The sequence below is a fragment of the Ranitomeya variabilis genome, chromosome 6, assembly GCF_051348905.1.
Source record: "Ranitomeya variabilis isolate aRanVar5 chromosome 6, aRanVar5.hap1, whole genome shotgun sequence".
In the NCBI taxonomy this organism is placed as follows: Eukaryota; Metazoa; Chordata; class Amphibia; order Anura; family Dendrobatidae; genus Ranitomeya; species Ranitomeya variabilis.
The window spans coordinates 89,304,657-89,317,055 of record NC_135237.1 but is presented as its reverse complement, the minus strand read 5'-3'; the positions used below and the strand labels follow the sequence as shown (position 1 = coordinate 89,317,055).

The window sequence follows — 12,399 nt, the reverse complement described above, 5'->3', positions numbered from 1 at the left end:
GACATTATACACAGGAGCTCTGTATATACTATATAGTGTCAGTGTACAAGTAATACAGTGATCATCAGTGACATTATACACAGGAGCTCTGTATAGACTATATAGTGTATAGTGTCAGTGTACAAGTAATACAGTGATCATCAGTGACATTATACACAGGAGCTCTGTATATAGTGTAAAGTGACATCTCTAGGTGAAGTCCTTCATCTTCAACCCAGAAGCATTCACTTTGAGTAAATTCCCTGCCTAACTGTACCTCTATTATGTCTATTATCTGTAAAAATTAGGTTTAAAAAAAGCATTTATAATGTCCCAGTTTCCTATGCTAATGAGGGCTTTGACTAGTTGATGGGACATAAGTTGTTTGTTACTAGTTAGCCCTCTTTCCACATCTAGGGGCTCTATGTCCGTTGGCCTGGCCCCAGCATCATGCCGCATCCACAGTGACAGAAAGGGGAGGAAAAAAAATGATCCCTCTCACCTGCCTGCAGATGAGGCATCTTGCAGATTCGGTAAGCTCATGTTAAAATGGCCGCTGACCTAGAAGAGGCCACTGGCTGCCATGAGTGCACTCGTTACATAAGAGTGATGTCATTTGATGACGAGCACACACAGTGCCATACATGTGAGACTCTGGCCTCGGCTAGGACAGCGGCAAATTGCGACGGGGCAATACATTTCAACTGAATGTGCAGCTGAGGACGCACATTCAGTTGAAACCAGCAGGACCCCTCTACGTCCTGCTTGGAGGCCCCAAGGCCTACCAGAAAATGTTCCCGTGTCCTAGTGGGCCAATCCAACCCTGAATGTATGTATATGGTTTACTTACTGTTGGTGTATATTTAAAGCGGTTTTTGTCCTCTTCGTAAATGGGTAAAAATGAGCAACTTTGCAATTTACCTCTTATTAAAAAGCCTCTCAATAACAGGTATTTTTTATTTTCTAGTATACTGCTTGATGCCTAGGTTACCAGCTACCTCTGCAGTCTGTCAGAGATGGCCAGGCTCCTAGGCATGGAGAGCAGCGCTTCCAATCTCTTTTCTAGAGAGCATGCAGGAGCTGCACTGAAGCTGCCTGATCGCTGGGTTGGTTCAGTGTCCCTGAGCTGCCTACTTATACACAATTGGCTGCAACAACCTATATCTTCAGACAGTACAGCTCATAGGAGGGTTCTCTTCTTATTTTTTATTTATTTTTTTCCTCAGGCAGCAGGAAACGTAGAGTCAGTTGGAAGTACAAGAAGTAAAGTATTGCAAGTTCTAGTCCCATAAGGGGACTAAAAAAAAGTTAAAGCACCACTCCAGAAATTTTTTTTTTCACTGCTGGAGTGGGGTTTAAATGTAAGCCCCCTGCCCCCGGTCATATACTCACCCTCCGGTGTCTTCATCATTGGTCAGTGCCGGTTCGGTCCCACGGCACCGTCTTGTGAGTGCAGCTTCTGACTGACCAGAAGTCGGGGCGCTAATGAAGGAGAGGAGGCGGCGCACAGAGGCCATGAGTGACGGCTGTGCCGCGTCTCTGTTAGGGGGGAAAGACCTGCCCCGTGGCGATTTCGAGGTATGAGGGACAAATTTCAAAACCGGTTCTTTCAGCAGTGCCAGGGACCCGAACTAAAAGAGCCACCTTGTCAGAATGCAGCATCAGTGCAGCACAGGGTGGCTTTTTTAGTTACAAACGCCTGGGGGGAGTGACAGGTTCCCTTTAAAGGGAACCTGTCACCCCCCCCCCAGTCGTTTCAAACTAAAAGAGCCACCTTGTGCAGCAGTAATGCTGCATTCTGACAAGGTGGCTCTTTTAGTTCTGGGTGCTGTAACTAGGGAAATAATCCGTTTTTTAATTTGTCAGAAATACCTGGTCTTCAGTCAAGGAGGCCGGCCTTTCCCCCCTGCTTCAGACGCCACACAGCCGTCACTCAAATCTTCTTGGCGCCGGGCGCCGCCTCGTCCTCACCGCTGTTTTCAAAATTGCCGGCGCCTGCGCTCTTTTCCCCTGCCTGGTGCAGGCGCAGTGAACGCTGCCCGTCTTTCCTCATATGCAGTCTCGGTGACTGCGCCTGCGCGGCCGCCCTGCCTGTGAATCCCAGCCCCGCAATGTGAATAAATCATAAGTCACTGCGGGGCTGGGATTCACAAGCAGGGCGGCCGCACAGGCGCAGTCAGCTGGGCTGCATATGAGGAGAGAGGATGGGCAGCGCTCACTGCGCCTGCACCAGGCAGGGGAAAAGAGCGCAGGCGTCGGCTATTTTGAAAACAGCGGTGAGGAGGAGGCAGCGCCCGGCGCCAAGAAGATGTGAGTGACAGCTGTGTGCTGTCTGAAGCAGGGGGGAAACGCCGGCCCACTTGACTGAAGACCAGGTATTTCAGACAAATTATAAAACAGATTATTTCCCTAGTTACAGCACCCAGAACTAAAAGAGCCACCTTGTCAGAATGCAGCATTACTGCTGCACAAGATGGCTCTTTTAGTTTGAAACGACTGGGGGGGGAGGTGGTGACAGGTTCCCTTTAAGCTACAGTGCAGTGTAACCTGCAGTGCACCGCTCTGAACCTCCAGCACTCTCATTAAGAATGAATGGAGCACTGCCCATGATCGACCACCGCTCCATCCACGCAGGGAGCCCTGGTGTTTGGGAATGGGGGGCAGTGGTTTTGGTATCAGGTAGTTATAAGTAAAAAAAAATATGGGCCTGAGTGAGGCTGCCGTCACACTATCAGTATTTGGTCAGTATTTTACCTCAGTATGTGTAAGCCAAAACCAGGAGTGGAACAATTAGAGGAAAAGTATAATAGAAACATATGCACCACTTCTGCATTTATCACCCACTCCTGGTTTTGGCTTACAGATACTGATGTAAAATATTGACCAAATACTGAACGTGTGACGGCAGCCTGAGGCTGACGGTCTCCGCTCCCGCTGACTGCAGTGCCGAGTGCCGACTCTTGTGTTGCCCTCCCTCCCTCCGGACATAGTATACAGCGCAGCCTGCGGGGGCGGAGCTGTACTGACTGAGTCTGCTCTGACGTTCTGCTTGTGTTTTCGAGCCTCGTTCTCAGCAGCCAATAGAGTCGCTTGTTGCGGGGCCTGTGTGTTGTGCGCCGGTGTCGCTTCTGCAATCTGCACTGCTGTTGTTGACGGTAGCGGCTTGGGCCGTGTTCGGGTAAGGAGGGACGGAAGGGGCTGAAGGAGCAGAGGAGGAGGATGGCTGCGCCCGGCGCAGAGAAAAACCCCAACAAGAAGAAAACCGAGAAGAAATTCGCTGCCAGGGAAGAAGCCAAACTGCTGGCGAGCTTTATGGGCGTGATGAATGTCATGCGGAAACAGGTGTGCGCCTGCAGGCAGAGCCCGGTACTGCACTGTGTGGGCTCCGCTGTGCTGAGTCTCCCTGTGGGACTACAACTCCCAGCCTCACCCCATACATTGACATTGCAGGACTACAACTCCCAGCCTCACCCAATACATGGACATTGCAGGACTGCAACTCCCAGCCTCACCCAATGCATGGACATTGCAGGACTACAACTCCCAGCCTCACCCCATACATGGACATTGCAGGACTACAACTCCCAGCATCACCCCACGCACTGACGTTGCAGGACTACAACTCCCAGCATCACCCCCCTCACTGACGTTGCAGGACTACAACTCCCAGCATCACCCCCCTCACTGACGTTGCAGGACTACAACTCCCAGCCTCACCCCACTCACTGACGTTGTAGGACTACAACTCCCATCATTGCCCTGCATTACACTGATCTGTCATAATGGCTCAGGTGACTACATATTTTTTTGCCACTTGCTCTCCGGTCACAGTGCATCAGTATTCTAGGTTGGTTTGGCCTTTTCTTCTGAAGTATCCACCTCCCAGCGCTCCCTGCTCCAGCGCTCGCTACTCCAGTGTCCCTGCCCCACCTCCCAGCACTCCTGCCCCACCTCCCAGCACTCCTGCCCCACTCCTGCCCCACCTCCCAGCACTCCTGCCCCACCTCCCAGCACTCCTGCCCCACCTCCCAGCACTCCTGCCCCACCTCCCAGCACTCCTGCCCCTCCCTGCCCCGCCTTCCAGTGTTCCTTGCCCCGCCTTCCAGTGTTCCTTGCCCCGCCTTCCAGTGTTCCTTGCCCCGCCTTCCAGTGTTCCTTGCCCCGCCTTCCAGTGTCCCTGCCCCTTCACCCAGTGCCCCATGCACCAGTGTCCCTGCTCTGCCTCCCAGTGCCCCATGTTCCAGCGTCCCTGCCCCTCCTCCCAGCGCTCCCTGCTCCAGTATCCCTGCCATTCCTTCGTGTCCCTGCCCCTTCTCCCAGCGCCCTCTGCTCCAGCGTCCCTGCCCCGCCTCCCAGCGCCCCATGCCCCGCCTCCCAGCGCCCTCTGCTCCAGTGTCCCTGCCCTGCCTCCCAGCACCCCATGCCCCGCCTCCCAGCGCCCTCTGCTCCAGCGCCCCATGCCCCGCCTCCCAGCGCCCCATGCCCCGCCTCCCAGCGCCCCATGCCCCGCCTCCCAGCGCCCTCTGCTCCAGCGTCCCTGCCCCGCCTCTCAGCGCCCTCTGCTCCAGCGTCCCTGCCCCGCCTCCCAGCGCCCCATGCCCCGCCTCCCAGCGCCCCATGCCCCGCCTCCCAGCGCCCTCTGCTCCAGCGTCCCTGCCCCGCCTCTCAGCGCCCTCTGCTCCAGCGTCCCTGCCCCGCCTCCCAGCACCTTATACCCCGCCTCCCAGCACCTTATGCCCCGCCTCCCAGCACCTTATGCCCCACCTCCCAGCACCCCATGCCCCGCCTCCCAGCGCCCTCTGCTCCCACGTCCCTGCCCCGCCTCCTGAGGACCCTGTGCAGTGTCTATGGAAGCTTCATGAACACTAGAGTGCTCCTTCTATTGTGTGGGAGGCACCAGCATGACTTGTTCCTGTTTGCAATGTTTCTTTTTGCTGTATAAATGTCATGTTTAAGGCTGTAAATCCATAGGCTGTGTGTGAACTAGACGCCACAGGAAAATGTCACTCATGTCTTCCAGATTGGATGTACTCTGTTGTGAGATTGTGGTAATGACGGTTCCAGGAGCAGCAGGGTTTGTGAGATTGAACCAACATTGCATTTTTATAGGAGATACAAGGGCCATTAAAGGGAACTGTCAGGTGATAAATGCTGCCCCATCCGTAGGCAGACATCAGCCGCTGGCTGTGCGATCCCTGCCATGTGCGTTAGTCTGCGAAACACTCGCAGGGGACCGAGCCGCACTCTCCACTAGTCGTGCAGGTGGGTCCAGGGCGGCTTCTGTCCGCCGCTGACCGTGACAGACAAGCCTATACATGCACAAAGGATTGTCTGTCACTGTCAGCAGGATGGCAGAAGTGACTATTAAAATGATCTTTTACTGTGAACACACCAAAGTGACTCATAATCTCAATTTTGGCTCCTTGGTGCTAAATTGTGTTAAAGTGTGACCTGACAACTAGGACTAAGGTTCTCATCGCTCTAGAAATGGGTCTAGTCGCTGTAGGTGGGGAACACTACTGCAATTCTCTAACTCAGATGGACCTTATTAGTCAGGGTGATCCTTCGCTCACCATTTACATCCATTATACAAAAAATCTGTCAGTCAAATGGCAATTGCCCCCAAAAAGTCTACAATTGGAATTTTTGGATTGGCTTCTTTTACAAAGTCATGTGGCAAGGTCCTTTTAAAGGTTCTGTATTGACCTTTAGGATTCCTACTTCCGATAGGTGGTGTAAGAGTTACTGTCCTTTTACTCTCTGAAGAAATTACTTGCAGCTTTTATTATAAACACAATGATGTTAGTGTGAACTGTGTCTTATTCACATGTACAGTTGTATCTTGTGTGTTTCTTCTGTGCATGCCTTCAGATCCTTGCAAAAATTTTCGGCAAGTATGAACAGTTTTTTATATAAAATCTACATCACATAGCCATGTGTGGACAAGATGCTATTAAAGGAGTTCTCCTAGAATGTAATAATATGGCCCCAGTTATGTTATTCAAAAAGCAGCCTGTCCTAGTTACTAGTGATGAGCGAGTGTACTCGTTGCTCGGGTGGTCTCCGAGTGTTTGTAACTGCTCTGGAGATTTAGTTTTTGTTGACGCAGCTGCATGATTTACGGCTGCTAGCCAGCCTAAGTACATGTGGGGGTTGCCTGGTTGCTAGGGAATCCCCACATGTATTCAATCTGTCTATCAGCTGTAAATCATGCAGCTGAGGCAACGTAAACTAAATCTCCGAGCACTTACAAATACTCGGATACCACCCGAGCGTGCTAGGGAAAACCCGAGCAACGAGTATACTCGCTCAGCACTACTAGTAACATGTCAGGACACGCTGCAATGTGCAGAAAAGTGGCTACCGAGACCTGTGTGTCAACTCACAGAGGAGCTGTATGTTAAGTACACATAACGATGAGCTGAGGAGAACAAAAAAAAAATCTCAGCTGTCTGTGCATGGAGAACTGAGGCTGGAGAAAAATCTCCTGTGTACTCAGTCAGCCAAGGAGAAGATTTATGATACAGCTCCTCTGTCAGTTGAGACATGGGTATCAGGAGCTGAGTTTCTTTATACTTCTGCCTGTCCTGACACGTGATTCGGACAGGTTACCAATTGAATTGTGACTTGGTCATTTTATTACATTCTTAGAGAACCCATTTAAAGGGGTTGACCGACCTTGGCAACCAGTCTGCGATCACCCTATTCTCTGGTGCGAGCAGTGGGCACGAGACCCCCAGTATTCGATTTGCATACATGCTGTTACCTGCTGACTAGACGTGCACGGCTTCGCTCAGTGCAAGTGTATTGAGAGGACTGACACGTCTAGTCAAAATGTGGCCGGGAGTATGGAAATGTCATACTTGCGGTCAAGTAACTGCCCACTCCTGGCACCGAAGAGTCCTCACAGCGTGTAGTGTGTGCGTTGTGAGGATCACTAGTCTGCAGTCACATAGAGCGCCTGCAGACTTGTACCCAGAGGTCGGCCTTTAAGGAAATTGCGGTTCATGCCATTGCTTCTGTTAACCTTCCTGCTTGTGTGATTTTAATTTTGTCAGGAAATGTTTTTTTTGTATTTAGGTTTTGTAGCTGCAGACATTATCCGTGTAGCTACCTTAATATATCAGTATGAGGAAAAGAATGATTCTTCTGTCTTGGTAATGCAGGCTTGTCATTATCAGGAACTATCACTTAATCCTCCATTATGTGCTTTACAGTAATTCTCTGCTATAAGGATTAAGTATTTATTATTCTTTGTTCTTTTCTTCCAGAAAACCTTGTGTGATGTTGTTCTTATGGTGCAAGATCGAAAGATCCCAGCGCACCGTGTAGTCCTGGCAGCTGCAAGCCATTTTTTTAACCTTATGTTTACCAGTAAGTTTTCACCTATTATATCTACCAACCTTACCATGTTCCGTTAATGCCCAGTACTCTGAATTTAGGCTATGGCATCTTGCCCTGTTATATAATAAACGTGCCCTGCTTTGCATATCTTGGGAAAAGGCACCGTCTGTGGTTGTATAAAAGAACAGCAGGGTCTATTCTATATGCTAAGCTCTCTCATAAATATAGTGAAATACATTTCCATATATATTTTTTTCTAGCAAACATGATTGAATCAAAATCCTTCGAGGTTGAGCTGAAAGATGCAGAACCGGACATCATAGAGCAGCTTGTGGAGTTTGCGTACACTGCCAGGTACTGTCTGCGATTTCTGCACTGCACGCATTTGTTTTATAGATCATACAAGGCTGGGTTCACACTGGTAGTTTTACAGTCAGATTTCATTCTTTGTTGAAAAAGCCAAAAAACAGGAATGTAAGGCAAGGTTCACATTGAGGCCATGTGCACACGTTCAGTATTTTGCACGTTTTTTTCGCGTTTTTTCCCTATAAAAACGCGAAAAAAACGCTTACATATGCCTCCCATTATTTTAAGTGTATTCCGCATTTCTTGTGCAAATGTTGCATTTTTTTCCGCGAAAAAATCGCATCGCGGAAAAAAAAGCAACATGTTCATTAAATATGCGGAATTGCGGGGATTCCGCACACCTAGGAGTGCATTGATCTGCTTACTTCCCGCACGGGGCTGTGCACACCATGCGGGAAGTAAGCGGATCATGTGCGGTTGGTACCCAGGGTGGAGGAGCGGAGACTCTCCTCCACGGACTGGGCACCATATAATTGGTAAAAAAAAAAAGAATTAAAATAAAAAATAGTCATATACTCACCTTCGATGGCCCCCGGAGTGTTCCCGCCTCTCTGCGCTGCATGCTGCCGTTTCCGTTCCTATAGATGGTGTGGTGAAGGACCTGCGATGACGTCGCTGTCTTGTGATTGGTCGCGTGACCGCTCATGTGACCGCTCACGTGACCGCGACGTCATCGAAGGTCCTGCACACACCATCTATAGGAACGGACGCCGCTGAGGAGATCGGCTGTCTGCATAGGGTGAGTATAACCATTTTTTTATTTTTTAATTATTTTGAACATGATATCTTTTTACTATTGATGCTGCATAAGCAGAATCTATAGTAAAAAGTTGGTAAGTTGGTCACACTTGTCAAACAGTATGTTTGACAAGTGTGACCAACCTGTCAGTCAGTTTTCCAAGCGATGCTACAGATCGCTTGGAAAACGCTAGCATTCTGCAAGCTAATTACGCTTGCAAAATGCTAAAAAAACGCGAAAAAACCGGGAAAGAAACGCAAAAAAAAAATGCGGATTTCTTGCAGAAAATTTCCGGTTTTCTTCAGGAAATTTCTGCAAGAAATCCTGACGTATGCACACCCTGACAGTTCGAGTTTTGGTTTCCAGTTCCATTATATGAAGAAAAAAAAACCATTTTTTTTAATTTGCTATATTCCATATCATTGAGGTTTATGGCAAATGGACATAAGCAGAAAGCTGTACTTAGAAGTATAGAAGTCCGTTTGTATCCACTTTGGTGTCTTTTGTGTGAATCTAGCCACTAATACCTTGTTTTGTTGTGACTTTTAAAGGGACTGAGTCTCCCAATTGGCTAAGAGGCACTACATGGTGGCAGCAGTGATACCTCTTGACATACTTAGAGGTTGTCCACTACTTTATCACTGATGACCTTTCTTTAGGATAGGTCATCACTATCTGATCGGTCAGGGTCCGATACCCAGCACGCCCTGCTGTTCTTGGTGTGGGTTGTTGGCTACTGCCTGCTGGAGCTGCTCCGTCTTCTGATAGTGGCTGCGGCAGGGTACTACACATCCGCATCATATTGATTTGAATAGGAGGCGGATATGTAGTTCCCAGTCACGGCCACTATCAGAAGTTGAGCAGTTGTGGCCACCAACACTGAGAACAGCTGATGGGCGGGAGTGTCGGGTGTGAGACGTCGACCGATCAGACATGGATGACATCAGGATAGGTCATTAGTGATAAAGTAGTGGACAACATCTTTAAGTTTGGGGCAGCACTCAAAATCACATCCTGTAAACAATCCTTATAAAGTATTAGCAAAAATACTTTTAATTATATGATATTTGTATAAAATATTTTAAATTATAACATTTGTAAGGAACGATGCTGTCTGTTATTATATATGGTACTCAGGGTCGTGCCTCTTACAGGGGTTGTTCAGTTTGAAAAAAATGCAATTAGTTTAGCATCTTTAAAAGTTTTGGGCACCTAAACATAACCTAGCATAGTAATGTTAGATGATCATTCAGATCAGTGAATGATGGGATATAACTCGGATTGCTGGGGTCTGACCTCTGGGACCACCAACAATTCCTAGATCGGGGCTCTGTTGAATGTCACAGATGTGATCAGCATCCCATTGCCTGTTTAACTTCCAGATATAGCTAAGCTCTGCACTCTGCTTTCCCTGCCAGTCCCATCAAAAGTAATGGATCGGACCTCAGTCATACGTGATCCCCTGTGCCCCCTTGAAGGTGGGGCTCTGCAAAGCCTAGTTCCCAAGATCCAGACCCTAATTGCTGGGAGTCACAGCAGTCTGCTCCACCAGTGATCAATTTTAGTAATCCCTCTATTTTATAGATATGGGAAAATTGTTGATTTCGGGATCAACCTTTAAGACTCTTCCTTTCCCCCAATGCATAACAGAGCAAAGTTGTCTGAACCCGCTGTTTCCTTCGGCACTGGTTGGCTATCTTAAGTGTATGGGGTTTTCCTGATTCTCCCCCAAAGGATGATGTTGGTGAACATATGGATTGAGCATGTTAATTTAATGCCCAATGACTGTTCTCAGGGAGCATAAGACTACACCAGAGGTGGAGCAGGAAGAACACCTGTCGGCTTAAAGGAAATCTGTCACCCCAAAAATCGTATATGAGATAAGGCCACCAGCATTAGGGGCTTATCTTATTCTGTAATGCTGTAGATAAGCCCTGATGTAACATGAAAGGTAAGAAAAACAGGTTATATTATACTCGCCCAGGGGCGGTCCGCTGCGGTTCGGGTCCGATGGGTGTTGCGGTGCGGTCCAGCGCCTCCCATCTTCATACAATGACGTCCTCTTCTTGTCTTCACGCTGCGGCTCCGGCGTACTGATTTGCACTGTTGAGGGCAGAGCAAAGTACTGCAGTACGCAGGCGCCGGGAAAGGTCAGAGAGGCCCAGCGCCTACGCACTGCAGTACTTTGCTCTGCCCTCAACTGGGCAAATCAGTACGCCGGAGCTGCAGGCGTGAATAAAAGAAGAGGACATCATCGTATGAAGATGGGAGACCCCGGACCGGACCGCGACGCCCATCGGACCAGAACCGGACCGTGACCGCCCCTGGGTATAATCTATCCTCTTTTTCTCATCTTTCAGGATACATCGGGGGCTTATCTACAGCATTACGGAATGCTGTAGATAAGCCCCTGATGCTGGTGGGCTTAGCTCACCTTTGATTTTGGGGGTGACAGGTTCCTGTAATGTATTTCTATTGACTTATTGCCCTCTCATTTTAATTTATTGTTCACTACACAGAATAGCCCCAGTATTATTGTGCAACATTCAAGTGTAGCTACTATTTCTGTAACAAAATGAATTTAATTTTTGTCTATCTTCTGCAAACCTATCTGCCATTAAGAAGATGTGTTCAAACAGCAAGGGACCATGTCTGTGCATTAATGCTGCTCGAACCACCGTGTTATTGCAGCCATATATGTTGTACTCAGAATACACTGAGGAATTAGAGAAAACATACTTTGAAAAGCCAGGACGATGATTATTCTGAGGCCGGTCTCTGGCAGCTTCTTCCCTCCCTGGACCTCTATACTGACTGGTTTCATACTATGTGTGTGGGAATACCTGTCCATCTAGGTGAGAGGGCCGTGGAGAACTGAACGGAAACTGGCCTTTTTGACTAGTCATTTGTCACTTTCCTTTCAAAATTAGTTTTCTCTGAAATTCTGCAGCGTTCCACAGTAGGACATACTTGCAATAACGCAGCCCATGTTTTATTCCTAATGCTCGTGGTTCGGGCAACATGAATATACTATCAAGTTCCATTTCATTCTTATTTAGATGCTCTATCCCACCACTTCTGGGGGTCCCCATTATAGAAAAGTTATATTTCAATGGCCTTTATGTACATGAATGCATTTAATTCTTTCATTGTATTCCTAATCGGAATAACTCTTTTTTATTTTTAGAATCTCAGTAAATAGCAACAATGTCCAGTCTTTATTAGACGCAGCTAATCAATACCAGATAGAGCCGGTCAAAAGGATGTGTGTGGATTTCTTAAAGGAACAAGTGGATGCCTCAAACTGCTTGGGTAAGCTTATAAAAGCGAAAAAAAAAATTACAAAGAGTGAAATTCTTTTTTTTTTCTGCTGTGGATCTTCACATTGCCACAAGCATTTTCAGTTGATGATTGTTGGGAATGAGCATTGATATAAAAGAGGATACCAATCACCGAACCAATTAGCAAAACGCTCACGTTGGGTAAATGATTTTTAATCATTGTCCTTTGCAACCGTATGATCCATTATTGATCATTCTGTGCACATAAGTGCGGTCGACCTGCTTAACCCATTTACGACCAATGATTGACATAGCACGTCATGAACGGGTGTCAGTTTCCGCATCATGACATGCTCTGTCCTTCATGCATTTAAACTGTCACTGTGTGTAAACACGCAATGACCGTTCAGTGCCGACAGCTGAGCCGCACGAGAAGTGCGGTGACCCTTGCCATCAGTCCCCATACTCGGGACGCTGTGATCAGTCCGTAAATCTGACGACCCCAAATCGCAAAAAAAAAATTCTGAATTGCTTGCTTTTGTTCATTCTGCCTCCAAAAATCAGAATAGAAAGCGATCAGAAAATGCAATGTGCCAGAAAATGGTGGTAATAAAAACGTCAACTCGTTGCGCAAAAAACAAACCCTGATGTGACTCTGTTGGCAGAAATATGGAAAAATTATAGCTCTCA

At 47.9% G+C, this 12,399-nt stretch overlaps 1 protein-coding gene across 3 annotated transcripts in view; it reads left to right on the top strand.

Annotated features, from left to right (window-relative positions):
- The window catches only part of KLHL7 (kelch like family member 7), a 28,525-nt gene that overhangs the window by 3,718 nt on the left and 12,408 nt on the right, over window positions 1-12,399 (top strand). The window contains exons 1-4 of one of the 3 annotated variants that reach the window (XM_077268767.1): window positions 3,038-3,321; window positions 7,251-7,353; window positions 7,584-7,677; window positions 11,616-11,740. In XM_077268767.1, the coding sequence (XP_077124882.1) occupies window positions 3,199-3,321; window positions 7,251-7,353; window positions 7,584-7,677; window positions 11,616-11,740 (445 nt within the window). In that variant the 5' untranslated portion in view covers window positions 3,038-3,198. Of the gene's footprint in view, window positions 1-3,037; window positions 3,322-7,250; window positions 7,354-7,583; window positions 7,678-11,615; window positions 11,741-12,399 lie in introns of those variants that run through there. The other 2 variants (XM_077268769.1, XM_077268768.1) reach the window with 2 other exon arrangements.